The following is a 17,669-nucleotide window of genomic DNA, read 5'->3' on the forward strand; positions in this document are numbered from 1 at the left end:
GTCCTGATTTCCAGGTCCTTGTGGCTGACTCTCCCACTGGCATTGTGAAGGGGCTGGAGCAGTGGCTGCTTCTTCCCTTGGGGTAACCCTGGGCAGCCCTAACATCTTCCCAGCCTTTCCTCACAGGGAAAAGGAGTGGTGGAGTGCCTCCATCACTACTGCTGGAATTGCCTCCTTGTCAGGAAAACTGCATGGAAAAGAGTTCAGTTGTTTCAGACTTCTTAAAGTTTTAATAGACCCTTTTAATAGTTAATATCTGTAGTATGTTTGTCCATAATACAGGCTCAGTTATTCACAAAAACAGCCACTGTTCTGAAAAGCTCTGAAATATTTTATATAATGTTTTAAAACCACAGAATGGTACATTAGGAATTACTCCAAGCCACCTTTTTGTCTATTATTATACATTTTTACTATACAAAACTGTCTTCTTTTCTATCTCTCTCTGCACATTTCCCTGTCAAATGGAAGGTAAAGTTAAATCTCTAAAATCTGTACTCTCTTTTTTTTTTTTCTGCTTAATTTTTTTTCCTTTGCCTTTACCTGGAAAATGCACTGGTGAAACCAGTGAGAAGTCTTCCAAATAAAGCTATTTATCAGCATTATACATCTGAAAACTGGACCTCTTTGCCTACTTAAAAGCAAAAAAAAGATATGCTATTGCCAACATAAATTTAAAAATTTGAAGTTTAGGTAGCTGCTTTATTTCCAGGAATTGCTAATGGCAGAGTATGTTTTGAGTCAGGGCAATAGTCACACCTATAAAAGTGATTGGTGGCTGTTTGATATCCACGATGTTTTTAAAGTTTGTCTCAGGCTTGCACAGTGAGTCCAGCACTCATCTGAGTCTCAGAGTGACAACAGAGAGGCTGTGAGCTTTGAGAGAACTGGATCTCAGCAGTGACCAGCTAGAAGAGATGGAAATGAGAGAATTAATGTGATAAAGCAGCACGACTGTGGCTGTAGGGATTAATATTGTCCAGATTTATACTCCCCCACCACACCAAACAACCCCACAACCTAATAGGACAAACTTGGAGAAGTCCTCAACTGAAAATTGCCTTTAATCAAATGACATCCTTTAGAGGATATTGAGATTAATTATATGTTCTAGGGCATGTCAAATCAGTGCCTACAATCACCAGAACTGTTTTGGAAAGCTGGAAGGCTAATGCAGTGAATGTGTTGTAAGTGTTCCTTAGGACTCTTGGGAATGTGATTTATTTCAGTTTTTTCAAGACCTGTGAGTACAGTTGGAGGCAGTAAACTGTCTCTGGAATACTGCAAGGGTAGAATACACTTTACAAGTTGTGTTCTCTCTGTGGTGCCTCTGCCTTCGCAGTTCTTGGGGCTTCCCACTTTTGCAGAGATGTGAAGGGGTTGAGATGAACAATCAGAGATCAGATCTGAGGCTTTTGAGGGTTGGCAGATCTTGTAAATGGATAAGCTTGGTGACATTGACCTGAACTGGATGACTCAGAGGCTGAGTCCATTCATGGGACACAATGTCCATTGTGAACATTGTGAGGAGTGAGGATGCAGCTGTGGATCAGCTGAGATGTGGTTGCCTCATGCCTCAAAGATCTTGGATATGTTTGAGATGAAACTAAGATAACACATGAAGAAAGTCCTCCTAAGAAGTAAACCACAGGAAAAAAACCAACCCTGTGGAGTGTAAAGAAGGTCAAACTCTGGGTCTGTTTATTGCCAGGGAAATGGCCACAAGAATGTTGGCTAATAGGTGCTTGCTGTGCTTGTTTTCACAAGTACCCAACCTCTTGGATTGTCCCCTGCTCTTTTAGATGTAGCCATGCCCTTTCAACTTGCCTGTGCTGGAGGGACACTGCCATGATTTGTGTTCCCTAAAAATGAAGAGATGCTGAGCAAGGGTCAAATGCTGGCAGAGCTTTTGAGTCCCTGAAAAGCAGATCCTCAGCAGGGTCTGTGTCAGCCTGGTGTTTGTGCCATGGTTTCTTACATCCTCTTTACTCCTTGACACAAAGATGGGGTTATTGCTCTCTCAGAATAGAAGGCAATGAAAACTTCCTTCACACAGAAACACAGAATGGTTTGGATTGGAAGGGGACCTTTAAGATCAGCTGCTCCAACCTTCCTGCCATGGACAGGGACACATTCCATGAGCCCAGTCTGCTCAAAGTCTCATCCAACCTGACTATAATTTACCAGAGAGGCCTTTCACATCCCCTTGCCTGATAAGGTGCCATTCTTTGGAGCAATGCCTAGGCTTCTTAAGGAAAGTAGTAAGCCCTCAATAGCCTCTCCCACTGCAAGGGAGATCTTCAGGGTCTTCTGTCAGATTATTTACACCAGTCTATACCAGTTGATATTTTCATGATTTTTTTTTTAAACTGCACCTTGAAATGCAGAGTTCTCCCCTTCCCACCACAGCTGGGCCAGCCAGCAGTGCAGGGTGTGGCTGAAGGAATGTGCACATCATACAAAACCGAGTCCTCCTGGTTTGTCTGCAACGAATTGACATTGCAAAGGAACAAAAGTCATTCAAACCAAAATTGCCCATTTGCTTTTTGTGTTTGGAGAAATACACCGTGTGTAGTCCCAACAGAGGCATCTTGCATCACAAGCTGAATTTTGCCTTTGCACCTCAAGAGCTGGGAAGTCATGCGGGCGCGGGGAGTAACGTTAAAAAAAGGCAGAACCTGCCAGAAGGAATTCACAGTAAAGGGCGAGAGCTTTCTTCCTCGTGACTAAAACACCTGTCACAGCTGCCAAGACTCTGCTAATTACACAATAATTTTATTATATCCCACTTGGAAGAACAAACAATACTTGAAGCTCCAAAAATGAGCAGCCTTTAGACTAGATTAATGCAGGCAGAATGGCTGCATGGAGCCGGTGTTCGCCTCGTCCTCCCAGTAGCTCTGGAGAGTAAAATGGCTTGAAGAGTCCCTTCTTTGTTGCCAGTGCTACATAATAAAGTAATTGTGCAATTAGAAGCACATTACTGATGGGAGATGAACATTTTTTATGCAGTGTAGGTAAAAGGCTGGCTGCTCTGAATAAGTTGAAAGCCTAACTGCAGCATCTCTGCTCCTTTTTACTTGAGATTCTGGTAGTCCCTGGTAACATCCAGAGAGGAGAAAAGGAGTGTCACTTGTTGAGTGTGGATTTTCTTCTCACGTTAAAATATTAAAAAGGTCTCATGCAAGATTTCATTGTGGTACCTACCTTGTCCAGCAACAATGCAGCAAGAATAGCTGAAAAGTGTATTAGAGGGTCTAATACCAAAATAAAACATAAGAGACAGAAGCCTTCCATTGCTCCTACCTTGCATGCCTGACTACTTTGCTTCATTTTCTTGCCTGCCTGATGGTGCTGTGAATTTTGGGGGTCGGGAAGGTTAGGGGAAAATGCTGCCATTGGTGGTGATGGGAATGAGCCTGAGCTGGGCAGGATCTGTTCCAGTACATTGTGGGTCCCTGTAGGCATCAGCCTGACTGAAGGGCTCGGTGAGTTTGCTCAGGTGAAGCTGCAGGAGGGCAAAAAGATGGGTAACACACTGGGCAGCAGACATATCACAAATATGGATTTCAGGTGAACTTACTCTTCGGGGGTGATGTTTCTTCAGTCTAAGCCTGGTTATGATTTCTGCCAAGCCTGTGATGCCAGAGTATACAGGCACCACAGCAACTGCTCTCTCATGACAGCCCTAGGAGAGGACTTTTTGCATGACTCACCTCTGATGTGGTGTCACCTGTAGTTGTCTAACCTTTTGGGATTTTTAGCTTGGTACCTCAAAGCCAGGAAGGAAAACTTGAGATGTTTTCCCTATGCTGTGAGCTTCCCAGAGAAACTAAGCCCGGGGATGGGACAACTAGCAGGAATGCTGTCACAGATATCTTTTATGAAAAATCCTTTCCTTAAGATTTTTCCTCCTGAGAAGCTGAAAGGCCTCAGGAACAAAATGTAAACATTGATTATCTGCTGCTGGGGAATGCAACAGGTTTTGATTGGCCCATGTTGGTTGTTTCTAATTAATGGCCAATCACAGTCAGATGGCTCGGACTCTCTGTCCGAGCCACAAACCTTTGTTATCATTCCTTCTTATTCTTTTCTTAGCTAGCCTTCTGAGGAAATCCTTTCTTCTATTCTTTTAGTATAGTTTTAATGCAACATATATGATAAAATAATAAAGCAAGCCTTCTGGAACATGGAGTCATATCCTCGTCTCTCCCCTCATCCTCGGACCCCTGTGAACACGGTCACAGACCGCTAGGATGGGCTGGTGGTGATCCATCAATGAGCATGTGATTAACAGGCCTCCCTGTCCTCTGCTGTCCCTGACGGGCGTGTGTGCTGCTTGCAGGTCCCGTGGCAGTGATCAGCGGCGAGGAGGACTCAGCCAGCCCTCTGCACCACATCAACCACGGCATCACGACGCCCTCGTCGCTGGACGCCGGCCCCGACACGGTGGTGATCGGCATGACGCGCATCCCCGTCATCGAGAACCCCCAGTACTTCCGACAAGGTCACAACTGCCACAAGCCAGACACGTGTGAGTGCCCCCAGCAGGGCTCAGGGGAGGGCTGGGGGGCTGGGGGAAGGAGGGCGGGGAGGGAGAGGTTAAGAGGATGAGGAAGAAGAGAAGGAGGTTTTTGAGGAGAGTGGGTCTTGGTATGGTCCAGAAACCAAAGTGAATCTCAGGTCTCAGAAATCACAACATACATGTAGATGCTTCCAGAAAAGAATTTCCACTCTCACCTTCACCTCCCTTCACCCTCCCTCTGCCACCCACCCGTCACCTTCCCCACCCCTGCCTGAAAGTGCCATTCCAAGCCGGGCTCTTCCTCATCAGCTCCGAGCATGAGGTCCCAGGTGTGAGCAAGAGCCCCCTGGGAGCGTGGGGATGGATGTGACCCCCGCTTGGCTGGGGAAAGGACCTGCCTCCCCTTCCTCCTCCAGCAGTTTCCCAGTCATGGGGCTGCCTCTTTGGCTCCCCAAAGGGCCAGGGGGAAGCTCAGGATACATGGGCATAGGTGTGGCAGACGCCTGGAGCTATCTTTGTCTCCAGGAATTTTAGATGCTGGATGTCTTGATTTTATGGGCTTCTGTAAAGCTTCTGCATCTTTCCTGTATAAAATTGGTCCGTGAACGGGGCTCATTAGACTAGCAGGAGGTGATCAAGTGTCCCTCTCCACGTTGTGTTTCTAAATTCTGAGCATAAAAGAAAAGTGCTGTGTAAAAGGATGCTTTTCTGAGAGTCCTGCACCACTTCCCACGCGAGTGGTGGGATGCAGCCTTCCCCAGCATGCGGCTCACAGGCGGTAGCTGAGCTCTCCCAGGCCTCTTTCCAGCTCTGACATGCAAGCTGAGCAGTGCAGGAGGTTTGGGTAACATTCCTCTCTTGTATTTCGCATCCTTTTGGTGTGTCTTGGTTCCAGGTAGAACTGCAAAAATAAAGATCCTGCAAAACAAAAGGTGAAAAGCCCTCAGCTTGGGCTATCTCTGTGGCCCAGCCAGAGGCAGGGAGTGCTGTGCTGATGTCACCTCTGCTCTTCCTTTGCTCACAGGGGCAGGAGACAGACCTCAGCCCATGCAAACAGGGAGAAGGCCCATCTCCCAGCCTGCATGAAGCCATGTGGCACTGAGTGCTCAGCAGGAGCACGCTGCTCCTGCCTCCATCTGGGGAAGGGGAGCTGCAGCTGCTGCTCCCACTGAGGTACCCCTTGGGCAGCCCCCACTGTGCACCCTCATGGGTCCTGCTGGCTTGTGCCCAAGCCCTTAGCACTGTCCTTCACTCGCCAGAGCGATGGGATGTACCCAAAGAACGTGCCTGGCTTTCCCTTGATTTTCATTTCAATGTGCTAAATTTGGTCTGTTTGTAGAGAGGGGAGGAGGAGGGCGGTGATTAGGCAGGAGTGGAGAAGCTGAATGTAGCGTGGTTTTTCTGTGCTGTTAATTATATATTTTACATTTCTTATAGCACCTCATCTCAAAATGATTTACAAACTCTGATGGCTTGGGAGGAAGGGCTCCCCCGCTTTACTTTTTCTTCCTTTCCCTGCTGTGCTGTCTCAAATCTCTTTAATCTGCACGCCGACCATTGCAAGACGTGGGTGCTCTTGAGGCTGTAGCAGAGCTTAAACCTCAGAGGATTAAGTTTTGCTCTGAGCCTTTGTCCTGTGGGACTTGTCAGAGCTGGGTGGGCTGCAGGGGAAGTCACTCACAGCAGGATTTGACCTCAGAGCTTCATGGGGCTGTTTGAGCAGGATCTGAAGGGTTCACAGAGATGCTTGGGGTGGCATCTGGAGGCACTTCTCCTGTGAAAGGTGCCACAGGAGGGAATGCTCCAGGTTTTCCAGGACTGCAAGGCAGTGGGGCTGAAACCAAACCCCACAACACTGGTACTCCTTTGGGGGATGATAAGAGGCAAACTACAGTTGGGTGCTTTCATGTTGAAAACACTAATTTTTTTAGATTTGTCATTCGTGGGGCAAAACCCAATCCATGACTCCTCAGGCAGAGTTGAATTTGGTGTGTGTTTTTTATTTTAGTCCCCAGGCCTTAACTTGGTCAAAAACTTCTGACTTCACTGGTGGCTTTGCTTGAGGCTGGAAAATTTCATAATTCACCTATTAAATTAACCATGCTTTGGGGAGCTTTTGCTGTAAGGGGTTTGTTTGATCTGATGTGCTCTACTCAACATAAGCCTGGGCTGCAGAATATTTGTTGCTCCTGTTCTCCCCGTGGTTGTCATGCTGGAGGGTTTTTCCATCTCCCTGTGCAGATCTTGGACACAAACATTTCTCCCTTTGCTGTCACTTCTAAAGAGAGCTCCTCTGGGCTGGGGAGTGCTTCTATGCCCAGCTGAGCCTGTACAGATGCGAACTCCTCACTCCACCACCTCCTCCAGAGCTGCTGCCCAGCTGTGAGCAAAGGTGCTCCGTGACACCCAGCATCTCTCCTTTGCACCGAGCTGTTGCTAGAGCAACACCTTCAGCAAGCATTTTCCCTCTCCAACATGGAGCTTTTCTCCTTCCTTCCTCCTGCAAGCATCCCAGTGCTCTTGGATGCTGCCTGGGTGGAGGACATGCTGATGCCCACTGCCGTGCTGCAGCGAGGGGAGCAAACCCTGTGTGCTTAATGCAGTATTAATAGTACATTGATGTGATATAGATTTCTGTCACCCTCCATACTAGCAAGCATCACTTATCACGCAGGGATGAGGGATGTTTATTCCCAGCCACTTAGCTCTGCATAATGGAATTGCAGCTGAAATATGGAGAGCAGCTCCCTGCCCGTGGAGCTGGAGGCCTCTCGCTCCCTCTGTGCAGTGCTGGCCCATGGGATCTTCTTCTCAATGTGTCCCCAAGGAGACAGAGACCTGTTCTTCTCTGGGAATGTGCTGTCCTCCTGTTTATGGGATGAAGGACACTGGAACCAGCCCTCACTTCTGCCTTTCTGGGATTTTTGCAGTTGTCTCATCCTCTTTCTGTTACTGCCTGACTTAGTGCAGAGGGGGAACAAGCTTGACTCAGAATTCTCTTTCCCTTCCTGGATGAGGGCTTCTCAAAGAGGCACAGAAGACACCAGCATCACTGTGTTTTCTCATGTTGAAGCATTTAGTTGATGAAAAGATGCTCCCTCATCTCTGTGCTGTAACTCTGGGCCGTGCTGGGTTTGCATCCTGTCCTTGCTTCAGCTGTCCTTGGCCCTACTGGAGGGTTAAGAAAGGAGTTTGGCAATGTGGACAGTCCAACATTGTGGATTTTAGAAGGATAAACTAAAAAGACCTTTTTCTCCTGATCTTGTGCACATGGAAGGAAAACCAAGTTCATATCTGCTTGGCAAAGAGCAACAGGTTGTGATGAGTTTGCACCTCTATATCTGGAAATAAATACATCAGAGGACAACAATGGGACTTGTGGCAAGCACAGCGGGCAAAGTGATGATGATGAGAGTTTAGGACTACATAACATCAGCTAATGATCAGAGATTTTGGTAATGCAAAACATGATCCAGTCTACCCCCATTTCTGTCCAGAATGTGGCTGTTTGTCCTTCTGGGCAGGCCCGTCAGTAACAGCAGTTCCTTATGTTATCCCCCTCTCTAGAAGTTCAGGATTTGAATTCCCAAAATTCAAGTTTTGCAATTATGAGTAGCTGGAGATTTCTGTGGTGAAATATTGGTAATGTTTCAGAAGAAACATTTTGGAAGGTCGTTTTACTTTAATAATAGTAATTAGGTAGTAATTAATTCTAAGCACAATGCATCAGATGCAGATTAGTTCTTGGATCTGATCTCTTGAGCTTTACTCAAATGCCACAGCACAGTTTTGGAGTTGTTCAGTTCCCTTCTATTTCTCATCTAACAAAACACGTCTTCTGGAGAATTACACAAATTGGAGACAAAAATCCAAACCCTGATGGAGAAAATTGATCTGGGGGGCAGATCCCCACCTGCATCCCAGCAGTGGATGCTCAGTTGCAACAAGTAATGTGAAGCTGAACTTTTGGGGCAAATTCTTTGATTTTGGGGGAGGATTTTGCGAGCCAGGACTGGAGCTGGCTGTGTTTTCCTGGACTGGCTCAGTCTGGGGACTGGGATGCATTCTCCACACGGGTGGAGCAGCCGTCCTTTCCTAGAGTCCTAATGAGGGTTTTTTTCAACCTCATTTATTACAGGCTGCCCTGACATAATTACATATTCAAAGTTAGTAATTACACGTATTCATGCTAATTAAGTAATTAGATATAATTACACTAACTGTAAATACGTGGTAATCGGCTAAAAAGAAGTACTTCAGAAAAAAACAAGGCAAATCACACAATAAAAGCGCCATCAGCACTCTTTCACTCAGTACCCTGTCTTTATCTTTTATTTCAGTGCAGCTTAGAAGGAACATCGTGGTCATTTCAAAAATCATATTTCTTAAACAAATAGATTTTCTTAACTCTGCTGTCAATAGATCTCAAAAACTAAAATGAAAAGGATATTTACCCTTAGAACTGTTAATTTTTTTTTGTTTGCCTAGCGTGTTTTGTTCATCCTGGGCATGGGAAGATAAAAAGTATGCAGCATTTCTATTTTCGGTCAGTTCATGGTCCCATTTTTGCCAAAAACAGCAGCAACATAAAACTGAAGTCATAAGTGCTTGTAGTTTTATTTGCCTAAAAAAGAAAACTGAAACAGTTGGTAGTGAAAAAGAAACTTTTCCTTTTTTTTTTTTTTTTTTTTCTCCAGAGATAAGAAAATTTGTCAAATATTCTTTTTATGTAATATAAATGTGGAGCACAGGGTGAAGTGGCAGCAGCACTCTGCTTCCCCTTGCCCTGCCTGGGGCCAGGCTCCACAGGTTTCAGTCCCTCACACAGAGCTCTGCTGTTTCTCCAAACTATTCTTTTCCTCTTGTCTCCTCTAAAATGAAGTCCCAGGCTCTTCTGCAGAAGGACCCAGCTCCCATTACTCTTCTGAAGTAGGCACTTGTGGGTGAAGACTCTTCTGAGCTGGAGCTCTCATGGTCTCATAGTCTTGTCCTCCTCACTCAGCTCATGTGAGGTGTTTTAAGGGTTGTAACGAGGACCTGTGAGTAGCTGTTTACTCATTTATTTGTGTTTTGCTGCTCTGTGCTGTGTCTCCTCACTGTTCGTAGCAAAACCTGAGCTTGTGGCTGGGGGCTGTGGAACAGCCCTGACCTCAGAGCTCAGCTGCCAACAGGTGAAGGCATTGGGGGTCTGCAATAACCTTCTGCCTCCAAATTTCCCTCCCTTCTGGTTTGCTGTTGGCTCTCATGGAAACTGCTCTGAGCTCCACGGTTTGATGTGAACATCCTGCAAAAGATTTGGGTGTTGAAGAAGCCTTGTGGGCTCTGGCTGGCTGTTCCCAGAGCAGGTATTGTAGGTATGTGAAGGAATGTGTGAGCAACCAAAATTACTGCTTCTGTCCCCCACCAGAGAAGAACTGAACTTCCCTTGTGCCCAGAATCACCTTCGTGCCCAGGCTGCAACATCTGACCAACAGGAGACACACCATGGACAGTGGGACTTAGGCCAACCTTCCCAGCTCTCAGCTTTCCTACCTGGAGCTATTTTCTGCTTTGCATCATTTCTTCTATCCCTGAAAGACCAAGTGGAAGAAATACCCACATTTTCCAGAAGTCAAACCTACTTTTGCACAAGTGGAATGCCCATCCCACCTATTGCACCTGCACTTTGAGTTGCAGTCTCACCCTTCAGACCTTCCTGTTGTGATGGTGCTGCAGAAATGAGTTTTTTTCAGGATATCTTGGAAAGGCTGGCAAGTTCCGCTGCCTATACCTTACCCCTCAGCCAGCTCTGGAGATGTTGTCTCTGTGGTTGTACCATGAGGAAGAAAAGCAGCGTGGCTCTGCCTGGTCCCTGCCTGCTTTAGGAGGAGCTGAAGTGCAGCCCTGCTTGCTCCAGATGGGGCGGGCACCTGACTTGGTTTGAGCACAAGATGATCACCTCCTGCTGCTGTTTGGATTTTAGATCCATTCTGTGTTGCTTTAATCTGTGCTTACTGGAGATAATTGTACCAACACCCAGGATCAAAGGGGGACCAGCAAGCTCCAGCCCCGAAATGGGGAAGTGACACTGGCAGCACAGCTGAGTGATGATACATTGGTTCTTGGTGGTAGAGATCCATGAGGAAGAGAAACCCTAAAATCAAGAAGAATGTGGCTTTGGGCTGCTGATCGTGACCTGCCTATGGAGAGACTGCTGGATACAGACATCAAGGAGTTGACAGGGAAGTATTGTCTGGTACAAAACTCTGCTTTCTCCTCTGCCTAAAAGCATCCCCACTGGACTGTTTAATTCCTGGGGCCAGGAAGCAGGGCTGGCTCACCTGGGGCAATTTCAGGAAGGGAGCTCGTGATGTGTGAACTGTCAAGGGCTTAACAAGCCAGATGAGAGGAGGTCCTGACCTGTTTTCCTACTGGATTTGGAGTGGCTCTAGTGCAGCAGGCTGCTCTTTTTTCCTGACAGCCTACTCCCTGCATCAGTTGGGTTGGACCAGAGTGCCCAAGAATGCAGCATCTCATGGAGGATGTGCATGTACACCCTGACCTTCCACCCGCTATCCAGCCCCTTGCTCATCTCATACAGAGAGATGAGCTCCCACTCCTCTTGCAGCATTCCCTGGCATCCACACATACCCCACAGTGTCCCTGCCCACTCACCCATGGTCTGGCACGAGTCCAGACTCATCGTGGCAGGGTCAGAGGAGTGGGACACAATAGGGATAAACCCAGGTTTGCACTCCCTCTGTTACCAGCTGTGTGTCTGGGTCTTGGTGCTTCTCCCTATCCATTTGTGCTTGTGGTGTGCTTAAACCTGAAGGAGGTGTCTGTGCCAGAGAGAGCAAGGCTCTGTTCACCAGCCAGCACTCCTCAGGGCTTTGGTTTCATCCCTGCAAGACAAGAGGTAGCAGCACAGTTCTCCACCTTGGGCTATTGCAGACTCAGGCAGCCCAGGTGTCAATGTCCTCCTAATGGATCATGGATTGTGTGAATTTTGCTGTTGGTCGCTGTAAAAATAGCCAATGTGTGTATGTGTGCATGGGCTGAGTGGTGGTATTGATTAATTTTGGCCCTCATTTAAACATTTGTCTTGTTTTTGAATGAGTTCCTTGTGGATTATAATGATTGGCAGCTGGGGTACTTCTGCTTTCCTGGGATAAAGAGGATGTTCCTGGCTAGGGGGTGCCCTTGAAGGAACCAGGACTTCCCAGAGTTTGCAAGGACATTGTGTTGAGATTTTTTAGTCTCCCCTGGCTCCTTGTCAGGATTAAAATCTCTCAGAAGTGTACGGGGGTCTCACTGTGATCAGGCAGGAAGTGTCTCTAGTTTGGAGATTGGAGGCTCTCATTGTTTGATCATTGTCTGGTTGAATTGTAATTCCTAATTTAAAATAGCTGCTATTGTTCAGGAGTTGGAGCAGTTTTGCATGACCACACACACAGCAGGAATATTAATAGTGGTGCTGCCCTGTGGGACAAGTACAACCCAGAATGTAGCAGAGAACCTGCACATCAGTAGAGGTCTAAAAACCACAAACTTGTGCTTAGTGCTGCTTTTGGATTAAACAGCCCAAAACATCCCATTCAGTCCTGAAACCTGGGGAAAGATTCATGTAAAAAAATATCCTGCCTCAAGAGTTTCTTGTGTGGAAGGAGGCTTTTGTTTCCCAGCCTTGTGTGGTGGCTGGCTCTGAGGAGATGGGGTGGGCAGACAGAGATGTCTCCCAGCAGCACAGGGCAGGTGGAGCAGAGTACAATTGCTTCAGATAACAAAAATGCAGAAATTGTCATTTTTGATTGCTGGACACTTCCAGTCCACCTCAGCATCCTGCAGTCTGTCTTGCTCTTGTTGGTGGCTCAGTGGGGTGAAGGAAGCTGCTCATGGAAGCTCCACTTCTGCTTGTGGGCTCCCAAAGCCCTGACCTGAAGCAGCTGTTTCTCACCATGGCTGAGAGTAAAGCACTGGCCTTGTTGAACAAGATGTGATTTGCTGAAGTGAACATACCGAGTAAACCCATTTCCATGTGCAGCTGATGTAAGGTTTGTATGCAAGCATCTCTCGAGGTGAAAAGTACATTGGAGTCACAGCATTGCTCTCACTGCCTGGGCTTGTCTCCCATTGAGGCAGGGTTTATTGCATAATCAATTTTTAGATTCCTGCACACTCATTCCTAAACACACTGCAAGTTACCTAGTGCTGAGCTTGGCATGAATCTGTTCAAGCCCTCTCTCCCCTGCCCCTCCCTGAATACATCTATTTAAGAGATGGGAACAATCTGGAACTCAGTGAAAGCATGAACATCATTTCTGTGTGTACCACACCAAGGACCAGGCTGCCCTGCTCTCTGCAGCCAAGCCTGGTCAACATGGGATGCAGCACTCAAATTAAGTGATGATTTACAGCTTCATGTAGACTCAGCTTTTTCTGATGCTCGTTCCAAGTTCCTTTGCTGATGCTGCAGCAGCACCTGAAGTTTTTTGTCACCGCTGTGGGTCTGTAAAAATGTCAGGCCTACTAACCTATTTTTCCTCACTGAATGAGAGCACTGAATCTGAAGTCTACTACGCTACTTATTTTTATATATAAATCTCATATATATGTTTGATCTATTTTAAATGCACTGGTTTATAATGTATGGACACCTCTTCTTATCTTACTTGTACTTTTAACAGGTTTTACATCATCCTTCCCTGTCCAACCACCATACTCCTTTTTTCCCTTTGTGAGATTAAAGGGAATTTTTTTTTTCTCCTACTATACAAACATCTCTTAAATTCAGGACAAGCAGTTTCTCTTGCTCCCATAAGCATGACAGGAGACAGCTAAGTCTCTTAAGTATATATGGGAAATTGCAATTAGGAGAAAACACTGGAACAAAATTTCTTTAGTCCTTGTCTCCCTTCTCCCAGCCCTTCTCACGCCTCCACCTCCCTCTTGCAGGATTAAGCCAAGCTAATCCTCAGATGAGCAAGATCTTGGGAAAGCAAAGAGCCAAGGGAGGAGAAAGAAAAATCCTTCACACTCAACACTAATAAGGAAATTATAGGCATCCTACATTATGAATTGGATGAATTTTTAATGGTTAGAAATGCAGCTGATTTATAATGCATCCATCCAGGGCTGCAGGGCCTGTCGCCAGCTAATAAATAAATGACAGGCTCTTTGTATTAAAAGTATCAGTCATTTTGTGTCTCTGTGCTGTAATTGATGAGGAGCACTGAGCAAGGGAGGTGGTGGCCAGCAGGTGCATGCAAGAGCAAGGACCTTGTGTTTCAAGCTATACCTGAGGGCTTGGCAAATCAGAAAGTTACGGCCCAATCTTCCAAGTCTTCTCTCAGATGGGCCACGGCTCCAGCTCTGTCCCACTGCTCACATTCCAGAACCAGGGGAATAAAGGACTTAGCTGGGGCTGCGTGGTTTTGAAAGGTCATTTTAAGCCCAGCTCAAGGCCCTGTTGAACATGTCTTGTGCTCTAGAACAAGTTAGTTACCCTGGACAGCAGAAATGGCTCCATCTGAGGTGGCAGCCCAAAGATTCCTTCCTCCATGTGGAATGAGGTGGGAGGCTTTGTGTCTGCCCCGTGTCAGACTCCTGGTGAGGGTGGGGGAGATTGTGCCCTCTGTTCTTTTGGCAGTCCTGGCTATTGGCACAGTCAGGGTGAGACGAGCTCGGAGTCAGGGATCAGCATGAGTTCATACAAACCCAACATGAATGTTCGCACTGAGGCTGTGTTAAAAATAAATTCTGGGCAAATCCCAGAGATGGGGTGGGGTGGGACTGTTCTGCTCCTGTGCCAGATCCCAGCAGAGCCCAAATGTCAGGGGAACATTGCTGAGAGCACAGCAGGCAGCTGAATATCTGAGGCATGGGGTAGATTTTATCCTCTTAATGAGGAGAACTAACCTGGCATGTTGTATCTACAATGTTTCCTGGAAAGAGGCATTTCTCCTTCCAGCCCACCAAGGGGCTGCTGAGCATCTTCATCTCCATTTTATGGATGAGGAGAGGCAGCTGGAAAGACATCAATTTGCTCAAGGTCACGCCAGGTTGCTGACAGCTAGCAGCCTGGCCCATGTTCAGCCCACTGGACCCTGCTGCATGTTTATGAGTCCCCACCTGAAGTCCTCTCACAGCCAGTGTTTTGGAGTCAGGGGTTTAGATGGATAAACACATCCTTGGAGCTGTCAGCTGCATATTATGATCCCAGAAAATGGCGGTTCTGAACCTTTCCTGCTCTTTTCCAGATAGCTTAGATCAAATTCTCCCTTTTCCACCTTCATGGGGGCCATGCTACAGTCTTAATATGTTCTGCTTTGCTCTCTTGAATACTTCTGAAGAGACCTCTCCTTGCAGGTCTCATTCCACCTGGGCATTGCCTCCTCCAGTCATTGGAGTGTGTTAAAACCCAAGTGCTGGGCTCAGAGGAAGAGCAGTGATTTTTCAACTTGGCTCTGGTCCCTGGCTGCAGGAATTAGGCAGGGAGGCTGGGATGTGAGCCTGGCTGCCCAAGGAAAGCATTGCTGTCTAAGATGCAGGCTTTCATCTTGACCTGGAGGAAGAAAACACTTATTGCCTTATTTATTACATTTCCCCATAGCAGTGTAAATACCATATCCATGATAGATATAGATCTTATGAATAATATAGAGATTTGAACTAAGTAATTGCTGTGCTTTTTTAATACAAGAGATCCTCAGTGTCGAGTGGTATTAATGATCTGTCTTGACATGGGCTCTGCAGAGGGCGATTGCAAACCCCAGTTCCGTGAGAATTTGAGAAATTGGGGGAGAAATCCTAATGTGCTGTTCATCCCCTCTGTTCCCTGTGGGACACTTCAGAGCAAGTATCCTGTCTGCTGATTTTTTTCTCAGCTTTCCCTAGACCCTCTAAGGACAGGAAGGCTAAGTGGGTTTTTGGGAAAACAAATCCCTTTTGTAGGCAGGCTGGGCTGGGCTGTCAGAGGAGGGAACTTTTGGAGGAAATGTAATACAAAGATCCTAGCAGCTCCCTGTGGTCACTAACAGTTCTCCAGACATTTCTAGAAGAGCAAAATGATTAGTTACAGTGAAATAGCTAAATTCAGGCGGAGGTAGTGATATTTTATGTGTCTGCTGATCTGAGCCTCTGTCTCTTCTCTGTAGCTTTAATATGAAGCTCTCCTTTCCACTTGCTCTCTGAAACCCTTGCGCAGCCTTGCTGCTGTGTGCTATTAAACAGGTGGCTATGTTACTATGGGAAATTCTCTATAAAGTCCACTCTTTAATGCTTCAGGATCTTTGGGGATGAATTTAAGATATTAAGAACTACGGAGATTTAACACCGTTTTTGCAATGACATTGTGGGGGAAAGGATAAGGGGATAGCAATGACAGGATGTGGTGTGAGTCACTTTGTGCCTTGCATCACTGGTGGCAGGGAGCTGGTAGCCTCACTGGCTGGTCCTTCTTGCTCCCTGCTGTAGAGGTGTTGGTGTTACAGCTGCAGAGCCCCAAGGCCTCTTTAAATAAATGGAGCTGTCTGAGAAGGCTATGAATGCCTTTTCAATTTATTTTTTCCCCCCCAAACATAGCACCTCAAGTCTGAGTCAGGTTGTTAACCTTTTTCATTCCTCTCTTTCTAGCTGCATCCTGCTTTAAGGTTATTTCTCATCCTTCTTCCACCATCACCCTTTTAACAGGAATAAGGGCAGGTGAGACCAGTGGACTTTTTAGCCCATATTCTCACTTTGTCTGTTCAGTAGGAGCAGTCTTGCTAACCTCTGTGGGCTCTGTGGAGCAGGGACCATGGGCTCAGGTGTTTCTTTGATACAGGAATGGGAGCTCATTAACACTCTGTGCCCCGCAGATAACTTTTATTGATCATCAGCTGCTTAATCAAAAACTCTATCACAGTTGGTTTCGATTATTTTTTCCATCTCTTCATCTCTGGAGAATTGTTTTAGCCAAAGTTAACGTACTCATTATGCAGTTGGGAAACCACTGCTACAGACTGCTATGTAAATCAGTTTAGGAAATCAGGAGTTTAGGAAGGTTTGTGTCTTCCTTCCCACATCTAGCAGAGTGCATGTTCCTCTGCCTGATGGGTGAAACAGTCATGGAGGGAGTTTGGCTGAACTGGGTTTTGACCAGCTTGCACAGAGCCCAGGCTCCAGATCTACATGCCCACGGTCCTGGTACAGTGAGGAACAGCCCTGCTGCTGTACCTGGTCCTGTATCTAAACAGATCTGAGCACCCCTGAAATCAGCACCCTGGGGTGTGCTGGAAAGTCTGTGAACAGTGGCTTTACTCTCCTGAAAACTGCCAGAGCTCTGGGGAAGGGGCTGGGAGGAAGTTGTGCAGCAAGTGGCAAAAATATTTCCCAACTTCTGCCATGTCTTTAATGACCAGCCCTGAGAAGTGTTTGGCCAGTTTGAGTGGGAGCACAAAAAGACTTGGGAAGGAAGCCCCAAGACAGGAGTGCTGCTTGTTGTGCCACTCCAAACTTATTTCTTACTCTAGTTTTGATGGATGTCCTGATATGATTCATTTTCCTTTTGTATTTTAATGTTTACTGCATAAAATCATTCTCCTTGATCCTATATCCTGTCAGGGCTACACACTCTATGCTGGCTATGGTGTTGCAATGTCCTAATTTGATTGCAGAGGGTCGTGTCCTGTATAATGTTGTCTCATTTTCTCAGTAGTCGATGCAAACTCAATTTTATTTTCTTTGAAAAGAAGGGAAGAGTAGGCAGGAGCCCAGAATCAACAGCTGAGCCTATACCTGCAGCACTCACCTTGTTGCTTGGCTGCGATGGCCCGTGCAGTTCAGCTTGGATGGGACCTACAGGCTTGCTTTATTTATTTATTTTCCTGGTGGTGCTGAAGGAGAGAAAGGATGGAAGCTACAGCAGAGAAGGGCCCTCATTTGTAGGTGCTGGCACCGCTGATTAGCCTCAAGGAGTCATTAACCCAACAGGCTGGACAATCTCTTGATGGAGCTTATCTCAGGAGGAGGGAGGGTTAGCTGTGTCTCCCTGCGGGCCCTGGGTGAGTGCTCAGCTTTCTCCTCTTGCCTCCAATTAGATGCTGGGTCCCTTGTACCACTGCGTTTCACCTGCCTCGGAGACCCTTCACCTGCCTTCCGCCCCTGCAATTCACCATGCCTCAGA

At 46.7% G+C, this 17,669-nt stretch overlaps 1 protein-coding gene across 4 annotated transcripts in view; it reads left to right on the forward strand.

Moving 5' to 3' along the window:
- NTRK3 (neurotrophic receptor tyrosine kinase 3) overlaps positions 1–17,669 on the forward strand; it is a 208,628-nt gene that overhangs the window by 109,102 nt on the left and 81,857 nt on the right. For all 4 annotated transcript variants that reach the window (XM_063169867.1, XM_063169868.1, XM_063169869.1 and 1 more), the window contains exon 12: positions 4,346–4,534. In XM_063169867.1, the coding sequence (XP_063025937.1) occupies positions 4,346–4,534 (189 nt within the window). The remainder of the gene's footprint in view (positions 1–4,345; positions 4,535–17,669) is intronic.

The sequence above is a fragment of the Melospiza melodia genome, chromosome 15, assembly GCF_035770615.1.
Source record: "Melospiza melodia melodia isolate bMelMel2 chromosome 15, bMelMel2.pri, whole genome shotgun sequence".
Lineage (NCBI taxonomy): Eukaryota > Metazoa > Chordata > Aves > Passeriformes > Passerellidae > Melospiza > Melospiza melodia.